This window comes from Drosophila melanogaster, chromosome X (assembly GCF_000001215.4).
Source record: "Drosophila melanogaster chromosome X".
In the NCBI taxonomy this organism is placed as follows: Eukaryota; Metazoa; Arthropoda; class Insecta; order Diptera; family Drosophilidae; genus Drosophila; species Drosophila melanogaster.
Window position 1 is genome coordinate 12,934,983 of NC_004354.4, and position 26,227 is coordinate 12,961,209.

Below are 26,227 nucleotides of genomic sequence, written 5' to 3' on the forward strand. Positions count from 1 at the left end.
TTATGTCCGAGTGTGGTCTATTCATATAATTAATGTTTCGCGTCTGTACACTGCCGTCCACGTCCATTGGTTCTGGTCTTGGTTGTGGTTTGGTCGCAAAGGGACGGGGTGGGGCATTGTATTGTTGCCATTGCTGTTGATAGTTTTGTCGGGGTGGAATGAACGGTGCATTACCGAAGTTAGACACGTGTTGCCTTGGCGCCGGGAATGGCTGGCCTAAATATTGTGGAGGTCTCCTCATGGGATGTCGTGGAGGGACCGGTGGAGGCTGTCGATGGCCAAAGGCATTCGACGGCTGAAAATTGCGGGGTGCCGGAATGGGTTTTTCGTTTCCTCTGAAACTCGACTGTTGACCCTTATTCGCCGCATGGTTTGACCTGAAAGTTTGATTTTCAAGTTTAAGGCAATAATGTAAAGCTGAGGGGAGATCAGCTGGCTCTTTTATTGCCAAAAGGCGAGGTAAATCTCCTCGAAGGCCTCTGATAAAAGTATCCAGAGCTTTTTCTCTGTACATTTTTGTAACAAAGTGCTCGGATTCTCGGCTCATTTGCATGCAGCCGACTTTATTTAGAATAAGCGACAGATTTTTGTAGACGTCTTGGTGGAAGTCTTCCACCGACTGCTGGTGGCCTTGAACCAAAGTTGACATTTGGTATTCCAAGGTAGTTATGTCCCGTTTATCTGCGTAATGCAGAGTGAGACATCTCGACATGGCCTTCCAGTCCAGCGGAATGCTGTAGGACTCGAGTGCCACATCAGCACTTCCAACAATTTTATTTCTTATGGTATGAAGTATACCATAATATTTTGGAGTACCCACAAATGGGGTATAAGTCTCCATGATTCTATCAACGCTCTTTTTCCAAGACCCGAATTCTGCTGGATTTCCAGAGAATTCCCTGATCGATTTTACGATATCAGGCACCCTGTCAAAGTCCGCTAAATTATTTCTGTATTCGGGCTCGACGACCTGGTCGCTCACGTCAGTAAAGTCAAGAGTATTGTTGTTCATTTGTTTTATCAATCCAGGTAAAACTTGGGCCACCGTTTGGCCAATTAATGCTGTCAACTGTTCGACACTCATGTCTACGCGATGCTGTTCAGGCAGGTCGTGTCTTTCTGAGGGCACCGGTCTTTCGTTTGAACTAAAAGCTGATGGTCTTATTATATTATTAGGATTTGCCATACTGATTTTTAATTCGGACAACACCTGCACAAAACAAGCCTAAACCAATTTGAACTTAACAAAAGTTGTGGGCAGAAAATATGGAATGCGTGTGTATGTGTTTGCTTATTTATCTTTTGTTTTTGTTTTTTTATTTTTTATTTTTATATTTTTTTTTTATTTTTGCATGCAATAAATTTTAGCTCACCGCGGTTATTTTGCTTTGAGAACAGTGTACCAGAAAGGAACAGTAAATAGGAAAATTTTCCTTTCAGAAGATCTCTAGGAACTGGGTTGAAAATATAGTATTAATAATAATATCAATAATAATAATAAAATAATAATAATAATATAATAATAATAATGTAATAATAATAATATAATAATAATAATATAATAATAATAATATAATACTAATAATATAATAATAAAAATATAATAATAATAATAATATTATAATAATAATATAATAATAATAATATACTTAAATTTTTTTTTTTTTTTTTTTTTTTTGGTATACTTATGGTTTATTATGGGTGGATGCCTGAATTTCAAATTGCTGATGTTTTTTCCAGTGTACTTTCCAGGTTCTTGTAGTCTCTCTGCCTCCTCTTCGGTTGTTTCAGCTTCAGCTTCTTCGTCGTCAACGTGTTCTTATTCCTGTTCTTTTTGGCGGGCTGCTGCTGCTGCTACGGCTGTGCTGTTGTTGTTCTTTTTTTTTCCTTCTTGTCTGCACTTTGGTTCACGCAGCCGTTCTCTGCCGTTCGTCGTCTTTACCTCTGCCGTTACGTTTTGGGTTGCACTGTTAACTGTTATCCGTGTTGCTCTTCTGTAGTTCCGTTATTCTCGGCGTTCTACTTCTACTTTTCCTTCTCCTTTTCGATGAAATTGCTGTTCTTCGTTTTGCATTTATTTAACATAGAATTGTTGCGGTCACTCCTCCTGGCTGGGTGAATGTTGTCCTTTTTGCCTGGGCTACTGGGGAATCCACGTCAGCACTCCAAAGAAGGTTTTCTGCGGGCTGGCCTGACAGAAACTGTGATCCACCAATGGGCAATGCTATGCCGATAAGTATTTTCCTCTTCCGGAAAATCTGTTTTTTTCTCAAACAATTTTATTTTATAGCCGACCGTGAATTTTGTTTGTTAATAACTCGCGGGAGTTTCTTCGGCACAATTTAACCAACGAATATTTTTTAGCAAAATTTTGATTTTGCTCCGCGACTTAGAATTTTGTCTTTCGTTCGCGTTTATTCGCTGGTCCCTGTTCGGGCGCCAGTTAATAATTACAGTTATCGATTTGATTTTGAAGATCGCAAGCGACCGTTTATTGCAATTTATCATTTGAAACTAAATCTAGCGTACAAAATGTTTCCCTAAGTCCCTAGCAATCAAGTGAAGTCGTCGGCAGCGGCGCAGCAGGCGTCGGCCGCGGCGCAGCGCAGAAGTGTCGATGTCGCGCTTAACCGTTCGTTGGCGTTGATGGCAGCGGAGACTATGTGGAACCACAAGATGTTAGAGAATCAATTGCAGGGCAATAACTTGTATGTATGTATGTATATATGACCATTAAATCCCTTGATTTTCTCATGTTTTCCCCGATGCTCAGACAAAAACATTGGTCGACTTTTCGTTTTGTAGGGGGAGAGTCCTGTCCCATTATCTCAGCCTGATATAATTTGCATCATTCACATTGAGTCAAGTTTTCGTACCGCTGCTCTCACACCAACAGCAAAACGTACACTTACATTTCTTTTTAGGTAATTTAACTAAAACAATGCATAGTGACTTATGTTACTTAAATTGGAAAATATATATATATGCTTAAGCTTGATATACATAATTGTTAAGACATTTACCATTCTATTTATAATATCCTAAAAATCTATTTTTAAACTAAATTTTTCCATTTTGAAAGAGTTTCGTTTGCCGCAATGTAAATTTAAAATTTGCAAATTTTTTTTTTTGTGCAAGGACTCTGCTTCCCCGCCTCACTTGCCTGACTTGCCCCCCTTTTTGTTTGGCTGCCTGTGTGCGTGTCCTGCGCTCTCTAGCCGCTCTCCCAAAAAGGGTGTGTACCGGCAAGACTTTAGAGGGAGACAGGGATAGCTAGAGAGATAAAGCGAGAGAGAGAGAGAGAGAGAGAGAGAGATGGACTGGTGCAAGGATATTCGCTGGTGGTGGTAAGGCCTGTCGCTCTCTTTCATTCCGCCGGATCGCTGCGTCTCTGTTGCACCCATCACAACTTTGGGGGGCGGCGACAAGGATGCAAGAATACGGCTAGCTAGGCAATGTATGTATATGTACGTATTCACATACACATGTATGGGTATAGAGATGTTTCGTTCTGAAAGGCAAGTCCTGACGCCGTATTCCTCTATTCGATTCAGTCGTACGTGTTCGTTCGTTGCTTTCGTTCGGTTTGATTCCATTCGGTTGTGTTTCTCGTTCGAGAACATTCATTTATAATTTTTTACTCCTCTGCACCGGTTTTTGTGTTGTATATATACTTCTATATATGTATGTTCAGTTACGAATTTGTTGTGTTCTCGGTTTTTTACCTAAAAAAACAAAACAAACTAGAAAACTAGAAACCAAAAACCAAACCAAGCAATACAACCGTGCAATTCCCGGGACTCGACTTCGATCATCGTGCAATATATAATTCCATATTATAGAACACTTGGCAAAAAAAAAAGTCGCTGGGCACAAGAAGAGTTTGCAATTGTTATCTCACAGACCCTAGTCAAATTCCGATTTCAATTTTCTTTCGCATTTTTTTCGAGTGAGTGCTTCGAGTGTCTGTCTATAAACTACTACGCTACACATATATGATATATATGATATATATATATATATACTATATAGCCAGGAAATCGTTGGACAAAGGAGCGTGCAGACCAAAAAGAGAGCGAACGAGTGAGAGAGCGAGTCGACGCGAAAGAAAGTCCTTTTTGTGCAATCAATATACATCTATTATATAGTCAGTCGGACTCAATTCCCCGCTCCCCATTAGAACACACTGTATGACAGTGTAACTTCTTAAACGCACCTCGCTCCCACAACTTTTTCGATTTCGTCTCGCCAGCGAAGCACGTAAGTGGTAATGCCATGATCTAATCAACTTTATCCAGCCATCATTGTGTATTCATTCTTAGCCCAAGGAGCCAAACAAAATAAATCGATATGTGGGGGCGCCATTGAAAATTTCCATGACATTTCGTATTTGTTTTTCTTTCAACGGCGTTGCGTTGCAAAGTTTTGCTATATACAAACAAACAGAATGAAAATAGCACTTAAATTACGTATTAGGTTGCCTTCTATTATAGCTTTTAGTAATAATCTTATAATGTATTTTATATAGTATTTTATTCATCCCATTTCTCAATTCTTCCCATTTTGAAAAATACAAATGGATTTAAGTAATTGAAACAGATAACGGGCAACTCTTTAAGTGATCCCGCTTTCCGCATGCCCTGTCTAGTGAATATTCCCTTTAAGGACTCTGTTATTCTTTTCAGGGACTTGAGGAGTCATATATGTGTATCCTGACCCTCCTCAAGGCCCTCGACAAATGCCAGGCGACACACATTCGCAAATGAGGTCACAGATATCGGCGCAAAAGTGTCAATTACACATTTTTTGCTTCTCCTTCGCCGGCTTCTTTTCACTGGGCTATGCGCTGGGCGGTGGGTGGTGGGGGCTGTTATGGGGGTCGTATGCATTATCCTGTGTCACGCCATGCTGCGCAATTAAAGGATGTAACCGGCTTGAATCCAGCATCCCCTGGCATTTCCACTGCACTTCCTTTTGTTCGTCATGGCTTTTGTGCAATTTTCTTTTCATCTCGGTGCTCACCTTCAGTACACTGCGCGAAAAAGCATCTGAGAGTTATACGAATATGCTCAAATTTTATGAATTTATTATAATCTTTAAAAAAATACATTCAACATGATGTGGTAATGTTGTTGCTCTGCTCGATCGTCACTTCTTTTAAGAGATTTCAATAGAATTTCTTTCAGTGCGTTTGCCTTTTAACCCAGTATTGCACCTTTTGTCGGGTTCAACGAACGCAGTAACAGCTGTTAGCTGTTGGGAGCCAAACCTCATTTGACATGCCACGATCCCTGCACAGAGCGAAATAAAGGCACACCACGAATGGGAGTGGGCAATGTGGCTGAGACGCTGGCGGAAAAGTGAAAAACCGAAACCTAAGCCCAAACACGGCCACCCGGCGGTTCAATGACCCCGGCCCAAACAGGACATTATGGCAGGACATGCGGCCCGTTTGTTTGTTTTTCGCGTCAGGTTTTTACCCTATTTTCAATGCAGTCCTTTCACGAACACACATACACACACACAAAGACGCACACTAGCTCACATTCACACATACATCGATGCCGGCGGCCAGGATCTAGGAAGTACTTCTTTTCGCTCTTTCAACCCCTAACGAAATTCAAATTGGAAACAAAAGTGTACAAATCAGAAGGATATTTGACTATTCTAATACGAACTAGGAAATGTAATTGCTATTGGTTTTCGTCCCTTCAAGTGAATTCTTCATTTTGAAAGATTTTTTTGAATAATAGTATTAATATATCAATGTATAAAATAGCATTGAATTTGAATTGAAGCTAATACATATGAATTTTAAATATAAGAATAGAACTTTTTAGCTAATGGTGACTTTTTTGTGCACCCTACCTACTTTCTCCATTACCAATGTAATTTCCGCAATGTTCATGGTAGCAATCTTATTACATTTCGTTTTTTTCTAATAAACTGAAGTTACCATTTGACACGTTTTTTTTATGCTACTTGGTAACCATTTGCCATTGTTCTCAGCCGAATGTCGTGAATGTGCAATGAAGAGAGCACTAAATGTTCATTATGCAGGGTAAGCGTCCTTCGATTCATATTATATATCAGGACATTACACATGGGACTCCATATCACATACAACTTACAGCGATTTAATTAAATTCCAAGCCATTAGGCGAGCATTTTGTGCTGACAAAAAAAAAACAAAAAAAAAGTGTGAGAGAAAAAACCCATTGGAGTCGCATTGTTGTTTGATAAACAGATTTCCGCTTTGACTTACCCTTGTCTGTGAAAAAAAAAATCGGGGTAGGAGTGGGAGTGGTGTTCACTGTAGTGGGAAAGGTGGTGGTGCTGCTGGTGATGGTAATGATGGTGGTGGTGTTGGTGACAGTAGTCACTCGATGTCCTTGGCAAGCCGTGTGTGAAACACGCTTATCTGGCACTTTTTATCGGGATAGCAACCATATTGCCAAATTGCATGGTCCGTGAAATACAGCACAATTTTAAAAAAGGAATTTTCTAAACTTAAAAGTGCTAAAGAACTGATTTTATTACCCCCGAAACGATGCTATCACAGTGAGCTGCTAAATTAGAGCATTGTGTTTGTGCAGTCCAGTGAAATTAATTCAGTTTAAAGATGGGCTACGCAATATGTTGTTTCAATCTTGTAATTTTACTTTCAAGTTAACGTTTCTTATGCTTTGAGAATTTTTTAAACACTCTTTAACTACAATATTGCATCTATTTTGCAGATTGAGTGAAAACGAGCGAGCAATCGAACAGCCATCATTTATCAGAGGAAATAAACGGATCACCGAGAAAGAGGGAAATTTTTTAACCGCAGAGGGAAAAGCAAACAGACGAGTCGAAAGGAAATACGAAGGAAAAGTCAACAAAAAACCAAACACCACCAAATAAAACCAACTACTATTAATTTAACGCAAACATTAACGAATAATCATATTCAAGCGGTATATATATATATATATACACAAGAGGATAACGGATAACACAACTAACTAAATATATATATATATACGATATATGAATGTATATTTGAAAACCAAAGCTAAGTTCCAGTCAAAGAAAAAAACCAAATAAACCAGCGCAAATTTAGTAAAAGTATAATAAAACGAAAAAAACCAAAACAAATTATTGCTATCTTTTTGCATTTTTGCAATTTTATAAAAAAATAACAAAGAAAACGAAAAACAAACAAAACCAAAAACCCACAACTAAAGATCATAATAATCTTTAAAATTCGGAGAAGCAAAAAGAAAATAAGAAGTAAACACATTTAGCAAAATTTACTCTTTTATCTAAACGAAAACAAAAGAAAGACATAAGAACAAAAAACACACAAATCAAATTAAGACCTAATTCAAGCATAAATTAAATTTTAAACGTTTTAGACAGAGAGAGAGAGCGCTCTAAACTTAACTTAAAAAGCAAATACATTTTTTTCGCGATCGTAGTTGATCTAAAACCCCCCAGAAAAAAGCCCAAATAAAATCTGCGGAAAAAAAACCTAACTTTAGGCGGGACTTGTGCAAAGCGCTGAAAATACCGCCCCCCCCCAAAAAAAAAAAACGAGCAGCTCTAACTTGTAAGCGAATACCAACCGAGCAGTGAGATTAACTACTAACCAAAAAGGACGAAATCAGGACCGGATTTCAGAACCACAATCACAATGACCAACGCCATGGATATTGTGAAGAACGGCAGTGCCAACGGATCCGTGGATGGCAGCAATGATGAGTCGCGCACCAATTTGATTGTCAACTATCTGCCGCAAACCATGACGCAGGAGGAGATGCGATCGCTCTTCTCCAGCATCGGTGAGCTCGAGAGTTGCAAACTGGTGCGTGATAAAGTCTCAGGTAATTTGGGTAAATATTAACCAATGCTACTACATTTCATTCCGAATTCCCGAAATATATATTCTGAAACCACCGAGAAGTGCTGGCTGTAAATTTTAATTAGTTTTTGTTGTATATAGTAATCTTTAAGATAGTATTGTTCAACCTGTAAGTTACAGCCAGCTCTTCTCTTGTTCATTGAACTTTTAACCATAGTTATTTAAACTAATTTGTTTATGCATTTATTTTTTTTTTTCAGTCTTGCCAGCATCGTTGACCGCTCTCAATCCGGCATTGCAGCAAGGTAAGTATTCCATAGCGATTATCATAAATATATCTATTATTATAATACTATTATATATTCAGGTCAGAGTCTGGGCTATGGATTTGTTAATTACGTCAGGGCCGAGGATGCTGAGAAGGCTGTGAACACCCTGAACGGTCTGCGTTTGCAGAATAAGGTTATTAAAGTATCATATGCCCGTCCAAGCTCAGAATCTATTAAGGGTGCTAATTTATATGTATCGGGTCTTCCGAAAAATCTATCACAACCAGACTTGGAGGGGATGTTTGCTTCGTTTGGCAAAATAATTACATCTCGTATACTCTGTGATAATATTTCTGGTGAGTATTCAGCTCAACCTTAACTAGTTTCATTACAATAATAACATATTATTATTTCGCAGGTCTATCGAAGGGTGTCGGTTTTATTCGCTTCGATCAGCGCAACGAAGCCGAGCGAGCCATCCAGGAGTTGAATGGCAAGACCCCGAAAGGATATGCCGAACCGATCACCGTCAAGTTCGCCAACAATCCGAGCAATAGCGCCAAGGCTCAAATTGCCCCGCCCCTTACCGCCTACTTGACACCACAGGCGGCAGCGGCCACTCGCCGTTTGGCCGGAGCTCTGCCCTCCGCCGGTCGCATTAGGTTCGTATTAAGATCACAGAAAAGTAGGGACTTCTTTAAGCTATGTGGGGGAAAAACGTATCCTTAGGTTCAGTATTCATTCAATCCAAAATTTAAACACTTTTTTATAAGTGAATCTTAAGATAAGCGTGATTTGTAAGATTTTTGAAAAACAAGCTCAAAAGATTTTGAGATTTGCATTACTTGAGATATTTAGAAACTTTCGAAATCAACTTAAAACAGCCTGAATACTGAATACTAAAGATACAATTGTGATATTGTTGCATAGGCATAACCGATTATCAATACAATCAGCAATCTATATCAACTAATTAGCAATAAGCTGTAAGGTTGATTTGAACTTTAAATTAAGTATTTTCTTTAATTAAGTATTAACTTCTGAGTTAAGTGGAAACGAGTTTTTTATTTCCGTTCGTACATACATATCTTTTAGCATTTCGTTGACTAACTAATTTGTATTTATTATCCAAAACATTTCGTTATTTCTTTTTCTTTCTTTGTCTTTTCGAAATAATAAATTTTATCATCATTTTTAGCATTGGAAAGAGTCCCATGTTAGCGATTAACAAGGGCCTACAAAGGTGAATTTATTGATCTTGTTCATTTTATCTGTGCGAGCTGTTACTTTGTTTCATTATTTGTTTTTGCTGAAAATATATAAACATATTTACAAAATATATATAAATGTCTAGCAATAATTTTTATACCTTTAAACGGTGATTGTATATACCTTTTTTGTTCTGTATTATCCACTTATAATTTATGTTCATTTTTGCTTACAACAATATAATTTTTTAGTTTGCATGTGAGCGTTAACTTTGATTCCAGTATGATGTTTGTTGTTATGATTTCACTACTTTTTTAAATATTAAAAAAAAAAAAAAACAATAGCAATAACTACGTAAAAATAAGCAAAGTTAAAAAAAAATACTATAAAATATAAATTATAAAAATAGGAAGACGTTGAAGAAATCTAATCGTAATCAATTTGAATTAAAAAATATAATTATTCGCATATTTACTGTGTATTTCAGAAATAACGAAGTAAATTCAGAAATCTTTAATAATTTTATGAGTAAGGAACTATAATTTATTTTTGAGTGCATGCACCTTAAAAATTCGGAGAGCAAAATTAATAAGCTGCAATCCCATTTGAAATATATTTTTTTCAATATTAAAAACTGTGAAAGTAGCTGGAATTAAATGTGGGTACTTTCAAAATGAGTATCCAATTTATAATATATTTGTACTAAATTAGCATGTACCAGGCGATCGATTAGTTAGGTGTAATGAAGGGCCTAGGAGAGTATCTAAAAATTCACATTGATGTCGAACATCGCACGATTGGCACATAACTAATTTAATTTTCCTTTATCTCACCACCGGCTTGAATCGCAACTGCACTTTAGGTACTCACCGCTGGCTGGCGATCTATTGGCCAATTCGATTTTACCGGGAAATGCCATGACTGGATCGGGATGGTGCATATTCGTCTATAACCTGGCCCCGGAGACCGAGGAGAACGTGCTGTGGCAGCTATTCGGGCCATTCGGTGCCGTTCAATCGGTGAAGGTGATCCGGGATCTGCAGACCAGCAAGTGCAAGGGATTCGGATTCGTGACCATGACCAACTACGATGAGGCCGTGGTGGCCATTCAGTCGCTGAATGGTTATACCCTGGGCAATCGGGTGCTGCAGGTCAGCTTTAAGACTAACAAGACCAAAACCACTTAGGCGAACCAGCCAATCTGGACTAGACCTTTCCAATACTCCACGATCTGTTTGATTTAACAACAACCTAGACTATAGATTGATCTGATCTGATAAGATATGATGATATGATACGATGATATGATGTGACAAAGACAGTGTAGTCGAAATTGCGAAATTTAGCGCGAGTTTATGATATGTCTATCATTTGATTTGTACGCTAAACGAAATTATTATGATTGTAATTCTAATGAAATCTTAGTGAAAATTGATTTATTTCCATCTCTATAATTTAATTTTATTAACTAATCCAAGAAATGAAAAAATGCAAAAAAAAAAAAACAAACAAACAACAAACAAACAAAGCTTGAATGAGGCAACCAAAAAACACAACACAGAAACTAAGGAAAACTTTAGACAAAAAGGAGATGAGCCAGACGACAACTGTCTATAAATTGACAAATGAGAAAAATGAGAAGGTAATAGGGTCAAAGGAAAAACAAAACAAAACAAAATAAAAAACAAAAAGCGAAAAACGATAAATAAAAAACCGCAAAAATATGAATGAAAATGATCTAAGTCGCAATATATAGTAACTATTTTTTTTTTTTTAAACTTATGTATATGTAATTCAATTCGATTATATTCAATTAAACAAAGTATTTAAACAAGCTAACCAAATGATTTAATGTCTATTGATTTAGGAACTACCAGCATAACTCTCTCAGCTTACCTAAGTACTTATTATAATGGATATGCATAAAAAATATTGTATTGTATTGTATTGTATCTTGTGTTCGTTTTGCAACCCTAACTTACATTACATTACATTAATTCTAGTGCTATTCAGCTCTTATATTTAATTCGATTCGCCTTGATTTACACTCGAAGACGAAACGAAAATCGAAGATATAGCCGCGATATATCCTCCAAACGTAACAAACAAAACCCCAAGCACCCAAACACACACACTCACTTGTAATCATTATTATATATATATGTAACCAGATTTAAATATCTTTTTTTCGTCGTCTAAGATTCGTATTCGTATTCGTCAAGTGCAAACCAAAGTAAATGAAACCAAGAAAACTTATTATATTATATTACATTATATATTATTACGCCTACTTATTATTCCATTTTTATAATTATTATAACTTATTGAATGCAACCAAGCGAAACCAAACAAAAGCAAACAAAAAAAAAAAAAAAACATAACTACAACTAAAAATATATATTTATTATTAAATAAATGTGTGACTTATTCCAAAAACTATGCAAAAAAAAAAAATGAAAAAACACAAAAAACTAAAACACAAAATTTGTTTTCTTTTCTCCCCAAATAACTAACACCACACACACGCACACCTAAACTAGAGCTGGCACGACTTCGATCGATAGAATCGATTGGGTTATTTTATTCGACTCCATCTTTTTCGAAATAGAAATGCCTATAGAATATATTCGCGATTCATTTCAATATTATCATTACTAACGATGGCTTGCCAGCTCTAATCTGTACCCACCTGAAAATTGGCAATATTGCAGGCAAAACGCTTTCGCAGTTGAAGTGATCATTTAATAATTGGATCGGATTGAAGATGAATCGAAATATGGCCAGCTAAAATCGGAACTTCAGCCGTGAAAATCGCTCCACACAACAAATACACAACAACAGCACTCGCATTTATACAGATATAATTAAAATACAGATTAAGTTTCAACGCTCTCTAACGTATAACTAAGTTTTAACTAAGTTTTACGCCTATATAAATAAATATATAATCAAACACGAACTATATGTACGCGCATCTATATTAATTCAATTAAAGATTGTTTATTCGATTTTCCACTTCAATAGTCTAGTTTTCAAGTCCGAGATCATTTCGTAGAGTCTACCAACAATCAATGTGTGTGTCTGTAGTTTAACTTAAGACATTTTTAGGAAGCAAACATTTTTTTTTGTGTGTACTTAGGGCTGAAAGGTCAGGCCACATCTACATGGCGATTGGCCATAAAAAATAATAAACACAAGAAAAAAAACAAACAAACCTTAAACTAGGCAAACCAAGAAAAACCAAACAAAAGAACTCAAGAAAAGAGGAAGTTGCGAAAGCAAATTGAAAACACCAAATTTTTAAGTATATAACATAAATGATGTAAAATTTTTTAAACAAAGATTTATAGTAAAATTTATTAAGGTATTAAGTATGTATGTATAACGATATATACAAATTACACAAGGATAAGAGAATCAAGAGAAACCACTGCGAAAACGCGAAATTCAATGGAATATGAGCAATGTGAAATACATTAAAAAAATACCTAAAATTACCTAGAAACGCGAAATCAGCAAATAGACCGGAAGTCCTCGAAAGGCGACTGCTTGCAAGCAGTGGCCTCTCATATCCGGTCTGCCCTATGCAAGCAGTTTGCCATCGAGACTAAAGACAAAGACACAAAAAAAAATGAACAGGTCTCCACTTGCTGATTCGTTTTCCACTTCCCGGCGACTAGTTAACCTACTCAATACTCAATACGACATATGGAATAATCAAGTAATCAAGTAATATCCGCAAAATAACCGCCGCAACGCTGCTGCGCAGGCGCGTGTGTCATTCACAAAAGCAATATGAAGATGTGGCGCGAGTTGGCTGTTTTGGCCCACGCTGACTTACTATATATATACTATATGTATGTATATGTATATGTATGGGAAAGGCGACTATATGACGCAGTTGTACAAATCGCAACTCAGCGACTCGGTCACATTCATTAACGGCACCTACGCCGCCACTTACAATTTACCCGAAAAAAAAAAAAACAAAAATGAAAAAAAATCACCCATATTAACCGAAGCGTATAAGTTTAAAATTCAGCTAAATAAAAGCCGAAGATGAGAAATACACGCAAAATCCATACACCGATCAGTTGGCGAAAGTTCTTCGATATTCATTTTAGCAAAAGAAAACAAAACAAAAAAACCAAATAAATAAGAACAGCAGAATGCAAAAACTATAACTGAACCCAACAATGAAAATCATCAACTAAGCATGAAATGCATTTAAAAATTAAACACAACAAATACATATTTATTTATATATATATATAGATGTACATGTCTACTTGTATGGCCAGGATAGCGAAAATATGAAATATAGCCCCCGATGACAGAATCCAGAATTGAAAATCGAAAACAGAGCAACACCAAAAACGGAAATGAATTTGAGCTGAGAAAATCGTCTAGAACGGAAACCCCAAAAAAACCAAAAAAAAAAAAAACCCAAAAATACCCGAAAGTGAAAGTGAAGCGATTTTGCGACGCCTCCCGAAGCTACACCCGAAAATCAACTTCCAACATTTTTATTGATATACACTAAAATCTAGACACTTAAGGCGATTTCATCGATACCAAAATCTAATCTAAGACGAGATTGCATGCAAGTTAGCGAATATGAAACTTCAATTTAGTGTGTAAGCATCGATAAAACGTGCGACAGATTATGCAAATCTACAGAATTAAGCCATTAAAAGCCAAAGAGCGTTAGAATGCCAGAAATTTCAATAAAATTAAATGGTCGCCTGAGGCAGAAAACACGGTAATCAGTGTTGAATGTTAAATTACTTGCTAAATTCAAGCAGATAGTTTAAACAAATAACAAAAAAAAAAAAAAAAAAAAAATAGGGAGAAGACAAGAAAATATACGTAGCCGCTTTGTCAGACGGAACGCGCCCAAACCAAACTAAGTAACTAAGTAAACAGAAATAAATTAAAATAAATTAAATGAAAAAAAAAAAATCGCAAGAATATTTAAATCAATTTTGTGCATAAGAAAACTCGATAACCGTTATATACATATGTATGTATATGTAAGCCAACTACATATGTGTGTGTGAGCAAGAACAAGATCACAAATCAAAATAAATATAAAAAAATGCAAAAAATAAAAATCATAACTCAACTTCAAACTTAATTAATTATTATCCATTTGATTGTGTATGCTAATTATTATTGTCTATAGCGTATCGTACACATATTAATATACTTTTCGTGCAAATCCAAGGGCAGCACCTATTTACCAGCATTACCCTACGATCGTACTTATCCAATTAGTTAACCATATACCGCATACCCATGTACTTACCTTACTTTTAAATATGCTTACTTAATCACATTTCGATATTGTATTCGTAGCCCCTGAGTAGAACTATTTCAATTGATTTTGTACACACTCCAAGTCACACAATCCAAACCCGAAAAACCGCCCAGCAGCTAATGAAATGATCTAACTTAATGTAATACATACAACAACGTAAAATATATTGGAGGCCTGTATGAATATGAATATGTTTTCGATCACAGGACATTGCAGCTCAAGGATGCACAAAGGAAATGCGAATTCTTCAGTTCGAAAAATATTCGAAATTGTTTCACAATTTTCTAAAATTTTCGGTCATTTCTGCAGGCCTCTAATACATCTAAATGGATATATGCATATTTGTATGTATTTACCAGCAAAATATATCTAACTAACACAGACACAAACAGTTCACACTTACACACCCACACACACACACTCACACAGTAAAGGAAATGATACCAAGGTGACACAAAATTTAGATGCATATTATTATATAACTTATATTGAAAAACCAAAAGCGATAAGATGAAAACGTAAATTTTACTATACTCGTACATATAAATTATATGAATGTATGTAAATTATTATTATATTTGTATTTTATTGTATGTATTAGTTTTGTTCTACGCTCTTTTGCTCTTTCATAAACAAAAAACAAAAATTTTAAAACGAAATCCAAACGAAACTTGATAACACAAAAACTAAAACAACAAAAAGCCGGCAAGCAATGGTATACAAAATAAATAAAAAAAAATATGACAAGAGAAAATCCACAAAAAAATGAAATAAAATTGAATGAAAAATTTACCAAAAACCAAGTTGTTTTTATTCCAAGTGTATGTAGTTGGCAATCAAACGATTCAACTGCAGTTAACATGATTTATTCGCTACGTAAGTGTGCTTGGCTAAGTTGAATAAATATCATTAATATCTGTCAGCTACATTAAAGGTTCAAACATTACATATATATATATCTATATATTTATCTTAACATTATTAAATGTTTAAGGGCTTAAAAAAAAATATCCTTAGGTACACGGGTACGTATGTATTATTCTGCGTCTCTTTCTATATCCTCTCAGGATTTGAATATATTTTGTATTATAAAATATTACGCATAAAATCATCGGGGGGAACCTGTTAATTCTTGGCATTTGATTCCCGCATTTTCTCTGGATATGGCATAGATATTTTTCTAGGGTTAGCTGTGTGAAACCTAAATATTTTTAAGTTAAATTTAAACAACGATTTATACGGCTGACACATTTTAAATTTTTCTGGGTTCAAGCTTAGATTTTGTTTACATGTTTTTTTCTTAATGCTTAACACTATGCTTTATATACTTTTTCAAAATATATTTTAAAACTTGTTCAGTAAAAAGTTTTAAAGTGATAATTCTTAACAGAGTTTTTTTAGAAACTTTTTTTTTAGAAAGATCAAGCATACAATTATTTGTTTTTATCAATAATTCATATGACTAGAACCTTTCTTTTCTAAATGCATTTCGGGCATAGTATCCCAGGATAAAAAATATAACAGGAACATTTTAAATAATTGAAATCAGTATGCATTTTAACAAAATTAAGTTATAAAAAAAAATATTTTGCTATCATGAAATAAGTGTGCCGGACTGGTCTTCAAAATCTTTGCTCGGCGATGCGGTCAATGTTACGATCGACCCTCGCGCGGTACGCCTTAAACGCCCAACTCTCGGCTGGGCGTGGTCGTGGCCATCTGTCCAGTATTACTCCCGGCCGGCGGCGGGGTCACTAAACTGGGCAGCAACTTGTTCAGCAGCGTGCGAATGGCAAAGGTGACATCGTGATTGGCGAAGCAGAACAGGAAGGAGACCACAAAGCCCTGCAGGCTGACCAACACCACCGATAGCATCTGATAGAAGTGGTCCAGCTGGGTGCCGGCATCCGGACGGTAGGGCAGCAGGAAGTGTTGCAGTCCGAACAGCGGTACCAGAATAATGGTGGCCCGAACCGCCTTCCGGATGGCCAACGGTGCCGGCTGGGCGGACTGGGGATGTAACTTTCGCACGATCACTCGCAGTACGTTGATCAGAAAAACTGTTGGGTAAAATGCATATAGCTGAGCAATATTGTACTTTTAAAGAAAATTATGCATATTACTAAAGCTGGCCAGCAGCGAAAGAGTTATGGGCACCGAGAAGATCCACAAGTAGAGACTGTCAGTTATCCAGCAGCTGCAATAATGTGAAAAGAAATGTTACCATGGATATAGCGTAGAATGTAATCTCTTAATAAATGCAATGCAAAAACCAAATCAATCAGGATTATGTCTTGTGTAAAATTGTGAAAATAACTTACTGCTTATTGTCCGGACTACTGAAATGCCTGGCCAGACCGTAGACGATGGCTATGGGTATGGGTGAAAACCAGCTGATGACAATAAACCAGCGCATCACAATCGTGTCCTTGACAAAGACCTGGCGAATGGAAAGAAGAAGGGGCGTCAGGATCTGAACGGACATTCCTGACATCTCAACTTGACGCAGACGTAAAGCAGTTGGCCAACGTTGCGATTTGCTCTCAGACAAATTGCTGGGGGTGAACCATTGCCATGTCAGCGGCTGCAGGAAATCACATCTGCCATGCACAGAAGTCGCCCATAAAGAATGCAGACTTGTGCAGGCAATTGCCAGATTGCCAGACGAGTAAGGATAACTCACCACAACGAGCACCAGGTGCAGGTGCAGGCCCTCGCAAAACATCCAGAAATAGTTGACCAACATAAAGTAGTGCACCACCAGATGCAGCCCAATGCACCACAGCTGAAAGTTAGTTATGTTTATGGTTTTGTATAATTGCCTAGCTACTTGTAGGGCTATGTTATTTTCATAGTTACTTTTCTCAGTGCATCTTACCGGATTTTCGGCTATGGTTTCGGAACGCTCCACCACCAGACGATACCATAATATCCAGGCCACACAGGTGCAGGCCAGCGAGGCGAACAGATGTACATGGATGCGGATGCGGGTGCAGCGCAGGGATCTGCAAACGGAATGGAACGGAACGGAAAGAAACGAAAAGGGATATCCGGCCGTCAGTTACCGGAGGGAAAGGAACCGTGTGGGTCGTAGACAAACACTTACTTGAAGCCCAAGAAAATAATAATCGATATGAGCAGGGCCAGCAGGGAGAGGGCATAACCCTTCACGTACAGCTCGTTGATGAACTGGCGAAACTGCAGTGGCAACTTTCTTGATTAATGCCCATGTACCACCCGCTTGATGCCGCCGAAGCACTTACCTCCAGGTCCTCATAGTCCACGCAGTTGGTGTAATTGGACCAGGTCTGATTGCTAACCGGATGACGGTACCAGGAGCCGTTCTCCAGGCAGCTATGAATGCGAAATGCTTACGATAATTGTGACTGGCTAAGTGCGGACTGATGGGTAAAGGGGGTATTTCTAACAAAGCGCCTGACAATGCACAAGTTACCCAACTTTACCAGGAGCCAGCTGAGCTCAGTTGGCGTGTAAAGTGAGATGAACGCTATCCATTAAATTGGAGATACATACATGTAGTGCAAGTTTTAGAGTGCTGCTACAGTACACTTAGGGAGATTATCTCTGCAAGAGTTGAAGAAGGTTTTATTTTTCTTTCATTTTCCATCATCTTTTTCTGAGATATGCTGCGAGTTTATGTAATAGACACGAATGTAAACTCTATAGGATTTTCCCTGTTTGTAGCGCACTCATACATAAACATTGTATTTTATGACACACAGAACACATTAAAGCAAATGCCGAATATGGCAAGATATTTTCGAATTTATGCTCAAACGAATATTACATATTGCAGAGCTTATTTGACCATGCGAAATCCTGAACGGAATGAAAATCTATCCTATTCGTGGTGGCGTAATATACAGGCATATTGGGCATTTAACTCACGTCTTGTGGGCCAGAAATTTTCTGTTGAATCCTTCGACGAAATCGGGACAATATTGACTCAGCACAGTGCCGGCCGGAGTCCTTGGCCAGCAGAGATATCCGTCAAAGTTCAGGGGGCAAAAGAGTCGGTTCTCCTTCTGATTTGTGGCCATCGTGGCACTGACGACGGTGGCCATCAGCTCCTCCTTCTCCGCCAGCTCCTCGTCCACGTTTCGCATGTCAATAACGCCCTCGTTCATCGCGGCATTCTCCAGATATCGCGGCACTGGGCTAAAGTTCTCCGGCAAATCGGAATCGTAGTCTGTGCACGGCGACAAGTGCCATTAAAATGGGTTTACTTTTTAATGTATAAAAATATAGCATTTTTAATAATAGTATCTATGGGCTGCATAACTGAAAGTGATGTAATTCAGTTTTCAAGTTCAATTCAATTGCATGCTTGCTTTACATATGTAAAATAAAGTGGTATTTCAAATGTACATAACTTGCTTAAGATAGTTAATAGATCATCGTTCTTTATAGCAGGGTATAATTCATAAATTCTGGTTGAAAATATATGTACATTTGGTAAAGGTGTTGAGTGCTATTTAAATTTATAAATTTGTCCTGAGATGCCAATGATTTGCATTGAAACGAAAACCCATGTTTAAATTTGCATCCCCAAGAAGTAAGTCAATGATTTTGTATATATTTAAATACATTACTTTGAAATGCATTAAATGAAATCAGATGGGCTGTAATTTAATTTAATTCTCTTCTCTTTCTTATCTGTCTTATGCCTCTGCTATTTTTTCGCGGCAAATCACGTATACGCCTGTTGGCCGCCACTCACCTGTTGCTGGGCCAAGTGAAAATGATGGGTCGTCCGTATCGTATGTGACATTCTGGTATCGGAACACGCACTCCGCATACAAATGCTTTAAAAATATGCGCAGATTATCCTGCGTTTGGGCCTGCGATGCCACATCCACATTTTGCGACTCCGAATCTGAAGAGGTTGTCGCCATTGTGGGTTATTCAACGTGACTAACTCTTGTCAACGGCTAATGCACTAAAAAAAAATATAATAATATAAATATAATTCAAAGAATTACGGGATAAATAGGATAATCAACTGCAATAATTTATCAGAGGCAATTTGAAAGGTTTTAAACAAGTGTTGCTTACCCATAGAAACTTGTATGAGCTAGTTTTTAAAATTTATTCTGATTTAAATATATTTTCTTATATTTAACATTAGTTCTCACTGTATTTCGCCATAGCGAAGCGAACTTGAGTCCCTTGTGGCCGTCCATTCGTGTGTGCATTTCTAATTTGGTTAGGCTTCAAAGAGTTGCCTGAGTTGGGTTGATATTTGTTGTGGGGTCCTGTCTGCGGGGAAATGGTGCCAAAGGAAATGGAATATCCACACGGGGCACACACACACACTCAAAATATCGAAGCACCTGAGTGTCGTGTGAGCCGAGTCACCTACTCGTCTCTCATATGTTGTAAATCAGTTTATTGTCTAATTAATGGCGGTGCTTAACTGTGTCGCTATTTCTGCTACCGTGGTTGGGCGAACTTAATTGCATTTCGTCGCACAGAGAGACAAAGCAAATGCCACGGGTTAAAAACTCAAATGAAATGCACTTTGATCGTGGGGGCACACAAACACACAAACACATAAACACACTCACACACCCGCACCGAACACGTGGCCCAAAAGGCGGGATGAGCTGCAAAGTTCTTGCCTAACTTGGTTATATTTTTAATCAAAACTCATTTCACTTGATTGAGTTTCGACAGAAGCCTGCACCAGGCACTGGAAAATCTAGCATGCACGATACATACAAAGTAAGATGATTTTCCCGCTCCCAAGCTAAACTTTAATTTGCGGCATTAATTTATTACACCGAACTGGGACAGTTTCCCATGATGGATATGACGCCTGGCTAAACATTCTTGCATGTTATATATATTTTTGCAAGTGTCTCGGCCAGGCAATTAGCCGCAGGTAAGCGGAGCATGACGATGGAAGGACCAAGGACTAGAGCGCCCTTTGTTGGCCATCAATTCAAATGGCTGTCTTGAAGCACTAATGAGCATTAATTGCATTCACATTCCCCCTCCTTTGAATTAAATCCATTGCAGAATTCCCGCTTTATCATTTGCTATGAGGCAAATTACACTTTAAGTGGCACTACGCTTATTCAACAGATTCCATTTCTCACGCTAGTTAAATGCGTATAAAGAAATACCGACTACAAATATGTTTTTACTAAAACAATTATGGCTCATCTAATAGCACAAAAAGTTAAGTATATTTTTTTTAGAATATTTCGCAATTACTTTTCGCTGTTAGTTAAAGAAGCATTTTGCAAGCAAGCTGCTCTCAGCAATAGTGAGAAAATGTAGCACTGACTAAACTAGACAACATTTTTACTTTTACTACTTTTTTACTTTTACTACAGCCAGTTCTAAACAATTTTAAATTAGATAAACTACTTTGCCCAACTATAAAATTTCCCTTGCCGTTTTGTTTTAACGACTACTGACTTGGCGAAAAAAAAAGTATGCAGGGAAATTACAAGAAAATCTGAAGCGCGCTGTGTGGCCAAGATTTTGCTCCACAAAACTAAGGAAATGCTTCAAGGAATACGCAAGCATCTGCAACATTTTTGGCAAATTGTTTTGTTTTGCATAGTTTTTGATGCTGAATACTTGGGGAGGAATAGCAGCCATAGGAATGGGGGAGCACTCATTTTGGAGCATTCATAAAACACAAATAATTTGAAAACGTTTGCTTGCATAAATTATGCACGATATTGAAATTTATTGTCAACAATGGGTGGCGAAAGAGAAAGGACTTATTTTTCTTTTGTTTTTTTGGCGACAGGACCGCCCGCTGCAAAAGATACAAATGGCCAATCAATAGGGGTGGGAGCAAAAAGCTGCCAGAGGAATAATTATATGTACACATGCTGAATATTGATGATGAATTGTTTTGTCTAGCAGCCTAGCACAAAAAAAAATAAAGAGAAATAAAATTAATAGAGGCGGTGGGAAAAGCCGTCAATGCGGTTAATGATGCTAGCGCCATTTGCAGGCCGGAAACGGAAATGCCACGCAAACCGACTAGCACACAAACACACACACACACACACACATAAACCAGGACACGCACTCGAAATGAAAGCGGACATGCGAAATAATGCCACATTATTCGGCCATTCTTGGCGGATCAATTATAATAACAAATTACTTCATCCACATCGCCTGGGTCACCAAATGCAATTACGCACGCCGGACTGGCCACGAATCATCATCCGGAATTCCAATCCCCCGGACGGATCTACTGGGCATAAAAGTTGCCAACCTTGCGAATTATAACACTCATTTCCTTATTTCCTGCCAATCACTGCCGTATTTTCCCTGTGTAGCGCAAAAACTTTTCGCATAAAACAACCGCAAATAGGATGGGGCTTGAAATCGAATTATTTATTTGTACTGTGTACGCAAATATTTAATTCGATTGTTTACTTAATTAAATGCTCGAAAATGAAGTCTCATGCGGCGCAGTAATTATGCTAATTATTTACTGAAATATTTTTTGTTCAAATATGTTTCAAAATTATATTCACCTGATATTCGCATAAAAGGTGTCGAGAATTTACGCAAAAACAGGTGCCAACAGATCACTTACATGGGGCCCCACAGTCAATTGAATTCATTCAATTGTTTGCCACTGCCATTCATTGAAAACTTAAACAATTGATTCGGTTTCAGTTCACCGCTCGTCACGTACAGCAACAGCACACAAAAACACAAAAAAAAAAAAATATATATTAGAAACACGGACAAAAAATGCGCTTTATGTTATCGGTATTCAAAATTGGCTGCTCCACTCCGATTTTCGCACCGCTCTGCTCCGCGTGCCGCTGGCAAATGGTACGGCATCCGGCAAAAACCGCCTGCCGATGTGGCTGGCAGTTTCCTCATATTTTCCCCATTTTCCCCATTTTCACGCCCATACACCATACTGGCACACTGAAGGAAATGTACGAAAAAAGAGAAAGTGAGAAAGTGGGTATTTGCATTAAAAAATATATATTTAAACTACAAATGTCAAAAGTATCTTCATCTTAATTTAAGTTCTAGCACACTTCTTCTAATAATATTTGGCATTAAAAGTGAGAATACATTATCGATTTTATTTGAATAGTGTAGAACTTATACTTTCTTTCAGTGTACGAGTACTGCTTTGCCGAACACTGCTTGCCAGCAACAAGTTGTCGGCGCACTGCTTCTATGCCTTTGTGAATTGCTTGTCGTGGGCGTGTATAACAGTTTTCTAGGTGGGCGTGGCGCACACAGCTGGGACCCACAAATTCCTAAGGACTTCGAATTTTGTTAAAGAAATTTATTTAACCCAACTGGGTCTATCCAATTAAAAATATATATTTATTGGCTTACTTTAATCGTGTTTTTATAAGGATAGAAGTAATAATAATATTTTAATATAATATTTTATTAATTTAATAAAATAATTAAAAAATCTATAGAAACCAATAAATTTAATTTTTAACTCGTTTATCATCAATACAATCTGTATATAATAAAACGACCTGATAGCAATTCTTTAGCAATAACAATTGGGCAAACAAAGGGTTAAGACTTCTCAAGTACAAGGATACTGGTGTTTGTTTCACTTTGAAACTGCAGTTAAAAGCATTTGATGCGATTGCAATGCAACTTTATTATTATCATGCAGTAACCTTTAAGATTCAACTTTAGTGAATACTTCGTTTCAGTTCACTTCAATTCTCGATTCATGTAAAATACCTCAGCAAACTTTCATAAAATTTATTCCTGAATAGCTGATGATGTCCTGCATAGCAAGCGTGTATAAATATTTTATGCGGTTATCTGACGTTTCTTTAGACAAAATTGACATCGACTTAGGATTGATAAAGAATTCTTTACAAAATGTAAGAGAATTTCATATAAAATGTATTTCACAATTAGCAGCACACAGTGTGGTGTGAAAATTTCTGGCTTCTCAGCTCGTAAAATGGCATGCCGCCCATAAAAGTGAATTTAAGGCAAATCGCCTTTGCAATATAATTTTCTGCACATGTCCGCAAATATATGTAAGTGCACTTTACTTTTATGAATGGTCAGGAGCAAGAACGAGATTGGGTACAAGTTTACACCTTTTAATTGTTTGCTTATAACATAGTATTACTTGGTTACCTGGCTTGTACTTAAAGTTGAATCACTGTAATTGTATAAGCCAAGATTGATTAAACTTCGGCTAAACTAAGGTAACATTTGGACCTTTGTGATTAATAAGCATTGTATTAATACAAGCATGACGACATTTTTTTATGCCACTCTCTTCAAAAGAAGAGTGCAAGATTAGTTAGGTCAGGTTCTATCGACATTAATCCAGTTAGCCACGTTAAGAACAATCTGGCGCCAGTTGAGCGAGCTTAAAGTGCTAGTTGGAGAGTTTAAACAGCGGCAAAGACAACGATTTTTTTGTTAGGTAATACCATATTACTATGGCATAGTGTCACCGCACTTCGGTCGCACGTTCCGTAGTGATAAAAGCCGGGGAGACGGGGTTTTAAACATAAAAAAAAATGCTCGAGAGTGATGTAAAGACCGTAATCACATGCACGTTCCAGACCCCATTTCTCAGTCGTGTCGCTGACCCATAAAAGCGGGGATCTACATGGTCAGCGACATCAGTTCCATCGGCAACATGTTCCATCCAAGGTCTCAGTCCAGCTCCTTAGCTCTACTCCTGACATTCGTCCTGGCTTTCGTCGGCGTTAAGGGGGACTACGATTGGTATAGTGATTATTCGGGCTCTGAACTTGACTACATCTTTGCGGATGTCAACTACGATGCAGTGTGCCCACCAGGTGGTTATGCTGTCTGCGCCACCGATGGCTATAGCTACCATCCATTCTCGAGCAAGTGCCGCCTGGACTCACAGAACTTGAAACTGTTGTTTGCCGGAAAGAAGGGTAAGTTCTCAATTCATATCCTTGTTTAGGCAACTATGCTGGGATATTTTGTTAACATTCCTTTCTTGATTTTTTTTTTACAGAACTCATCCAAACTGACCTGAGCTACTGTCCCTCGTATCCCCCGCGGCCGTATGGTCCGCCAGCTCCTGCTTACGGCTATCAATCGAAGCCAGTTCAGAATTATGCTCCGGTTCGTTATTCCTCATCGTCTGGCCAGAATTCGTATGCCTATGCCGCTGCCAGTGGGCCCTATGGCGCCAAGGCGGTGGCTGAGGCTCCGGGTCCATATCCTGTGGCCTCTCCCTCCTATTCCGTCTCGTATCCCGCCGCTCCGGCTGCCTATGCCCCGCCCCCACCCAAATATCCTTCGCCGCCCTCGTCCTATCCAGTTTATGCCAAACCAGTGCCGGCCTATGCCGCTGTTTATAGTTACGCTGACACCACCAAGGCGCCATCTACCGGATCGACTACGGCGTCCGCCACTACAGGCACCACAAAATCAAACAGATATCCTGGATACCCCACCAAATACGCGACAACCACAGCGGCAACAACCACAGCGGCAACAACTACTGCAGCAACTACTACGGCAGCAACAACTACTGCAGCAACTACTACGGCAGCAACAACTACTGCAGCAACTACTACGGCAGCAACAACTACTGCAGCAACTACTACTGCAGCAACAACTACTGCAGCAACAACTACCGCAGCAACAACAACTGCAGCAACTACCACGGCAGCAACAACTACAGCTGCAACTACTGCAGCAACAACAACTGCAGCAACAACAACTGCAGCAACAACAACTGCAGCAACAACAACTGCAGCAACAACAACTGCAGCAACAACTACTGCAGCAACAACTACTGCTGCAACAACTACTGCTGCAACAACTACTGCTGCAACGACTGCAGCTCCTTCTGTAAGTAGAATTCCAAGCAATACTGAAATCTGAAAACCATTTTATACATTTATATACATTTATCCCCCATTTTAGAACCCCTAATTAAGAGGAAAAATCTATCGATCGCCAACACCAATGAGCAACGCACTCGAAAGTCCAGGAAAACCACAGAACAGCCGCACGAAGATAAGACCAAACGAAATAATAATTTTGACCACAGCAATATGTAGAGTGTTCCATTTTAGCCACAATAAAGCAATCAGTACAGCACATAAACAAATTGAGTCGATCGCATCTGGGTCTTGATTTTCGGTAGGCACTGAGAAAAACTAGTATCACACATTGCATTTAAAAGGCCATCAAACGAAAATGTCTTCTAAAGTTCCATAATATTAAAGTGGTGTTAAAGAATTTTTTATATAAATTTAATTTGAAATGAAGAGAATATCAATCTCAAAAGTTTGTATCTTCGATTGAAGAGTGCTTTAATTGTTATGAAAAATGCAAAGCATAAGAAATATCGCTTTTTAAAAAATCTGTTTAGTGGTAATTTTTTTTTTTTGTGGCTCTTTGAAGTGTTATCATTGGATTCTTGCTATGTGGTGTTCGGTTGGTTGGGTGTTTTTGGTTGCTGCGATGTGGGCGGCAGTTATCAGCGCCTCTTGCCCCACACACGCGAACAGGTGTTTGCCATTGTTTGCTGGGCGTATAATTTTTGCTGCGGCTTAATAGATTTTTTTAAGCAGTTTT

The 26,227-nt window shown here is 37.9% G+C and overlaps 3 protein-coding genes across 15 annotated transcripts in view, besides 1 other annotated feature; 2 read left to right on the forward strand and 1 right to left on the reverse strand.

Moving 5' to 3' along the window:
- Positions 1-2,707: part of a mobile genetic element that runs on past the window's edge.
- Positions 1-15,435, forward strand: part of fne (found in neurons) — a 32,941-nt gene extending 17,506 nt beyond the window's left edge. The window contains exons 3-9 of one of the 11 annotated variants that reach the window (NM_001414105.1): positions 4,033-4,260; positions 6,738-7,874; positions 8,104-8,148; positions 8,211-8,468; positions 8,531-8,774; positions 9,311-9,355; positions 10,184-15,435. In NM_001414105.1, coding sequence (NP_001401059.1) covers positions 7,676-7,874; positions 8,104-8,148; positions 8,211-8,468; positions 8,531-8,774; positions 9,311-9,355; positions 10,184-10,508 — 1,116 coding nt within the window. In that variant the 5' untranslated portion in view covers positions 4,033-4,260; positions 6,738-7,675 and the 3' untranslated portion in view covers positions 10,509-15,435. Of the gene's footprint in view, positions 1-3,534; positions 4,268-6,289; positions 6,467-6,737; positions 7,875-8,103; positions 8,149-8,210; positions 8,469-8,530; positions 8,775-9,310; positions 9,356-10,183 lie in introns of those variants that run through there. The other 10 variants (NM_001414104.1, NM_001272569.1, NM_001103495.5 and 7 more) reach the window with 10 other exon arrangements.
- An 18-nt stretch (positions 15,436-15,453) lies between these two features.
- hec (hector) lies at positions 15,454-22,480 on the reverse strand. Of its 2 annotated transcripts, none has more exons than NM_132615.3 (10): positions 22,236-22,480; positions 19,383-19,601; positions 18,551-18,851; positions 17,905-17,995; positions 17,748-17,839; positions 17,520-17,646; positions 17,325-17,426; positions 16,963-17,081; positions 16,765-16,838; positions 15,454-16,701 (listed from the first exon to the last, which is right to left on the reverse strand). In NM_132615.3, the coding sequence occupies exons 2-10, from the start codon at positions 19,555-19,557 to the stop codon at positions 16,322-16,324; spliced, it is 1,461 nt and encodes a 486-aa protein (NP_572843.2). In that variant the 5' UTR covers positions 19,558-19,601; positions 22,236-22,480; the 3' UTR covers positions 15,454-16,321. The 2 variants fall into 2 exon arrangements, with proteins under 2 accessions (NP_572843.2, NP_001285174.1); NM_001298245.1 differs by having other exon boundaries at positions 16,132-16,701.
- A 1,757-nt stretch (positions 22,481-24,237) lies between these two features.
- Positions 24,238-25,808, forward strand: CG32642 (uncharacterized protein). 2 transcript variants are annotated; one of them, NM_001298246.1, is made up of 3 exons: positions 24,238-24,567; positions 24,651-25,495; positions 25,571-25,808. In NM_001298246.1, the coding sequence occupies exons 1-3, from the start codon at positions 24,300-24,302 to the stop codon at positions 25,577-25,579; spliced, it is 1,122 nt and encodes a 373-aa protein (NP_001285175.1). In that variant the 5' UTR covers positions 24,238-24,299; the 3' UTR covers positions 25,580-25,808. The 2 variants fall into 2 exon arrangements, with proteins under 2 accessions (NP_001285175.1, NP_727651.2); NM_167343.3 differs by having other exon boundaries at positions 24,279-24,567; positions 25,571-25,754.
- The last annotated feature ends 419 nt before the right edge of the window (positions 25,809-26,227 follow it).

Coding starts and splice junctions, on each gene's coding strand:
- hec (NM_132615.3), bottom strand. CDS start 19,557: ATGGCGACAACCTCTTCAGATTCGGAGTCGCAAAATGTGGATGTGGCA. Junction 17,427..17,519: donor AAACCATAGCCGAAAATCCG/GTAAGATGCACT, acceptor ACTAACTTTCAG/CTGTGGTGCATTGGGCTGCA. Junction 17,082..17,324: donor TGCACCTGGTGCTCGTTGTG/GTGAGTTATCCT, acceptor TCCATTCGCCAG/GTCTTTGTCAAGGACACGAT.
- CG32642 (NM_001298246.1), top strand. CDS start 24,300: ATGTTCCATCCAAGGTCTCAGTCCAGCTCCTTAGCTCTACTCCTGACA. Junction 24,568..24,650: donor GTTGTTTGCCGGAAAGAAGG/GTAAGTTCTCAA, acceptor TTTTTTTTACAG/AACTCATCCAAACTGACCTG.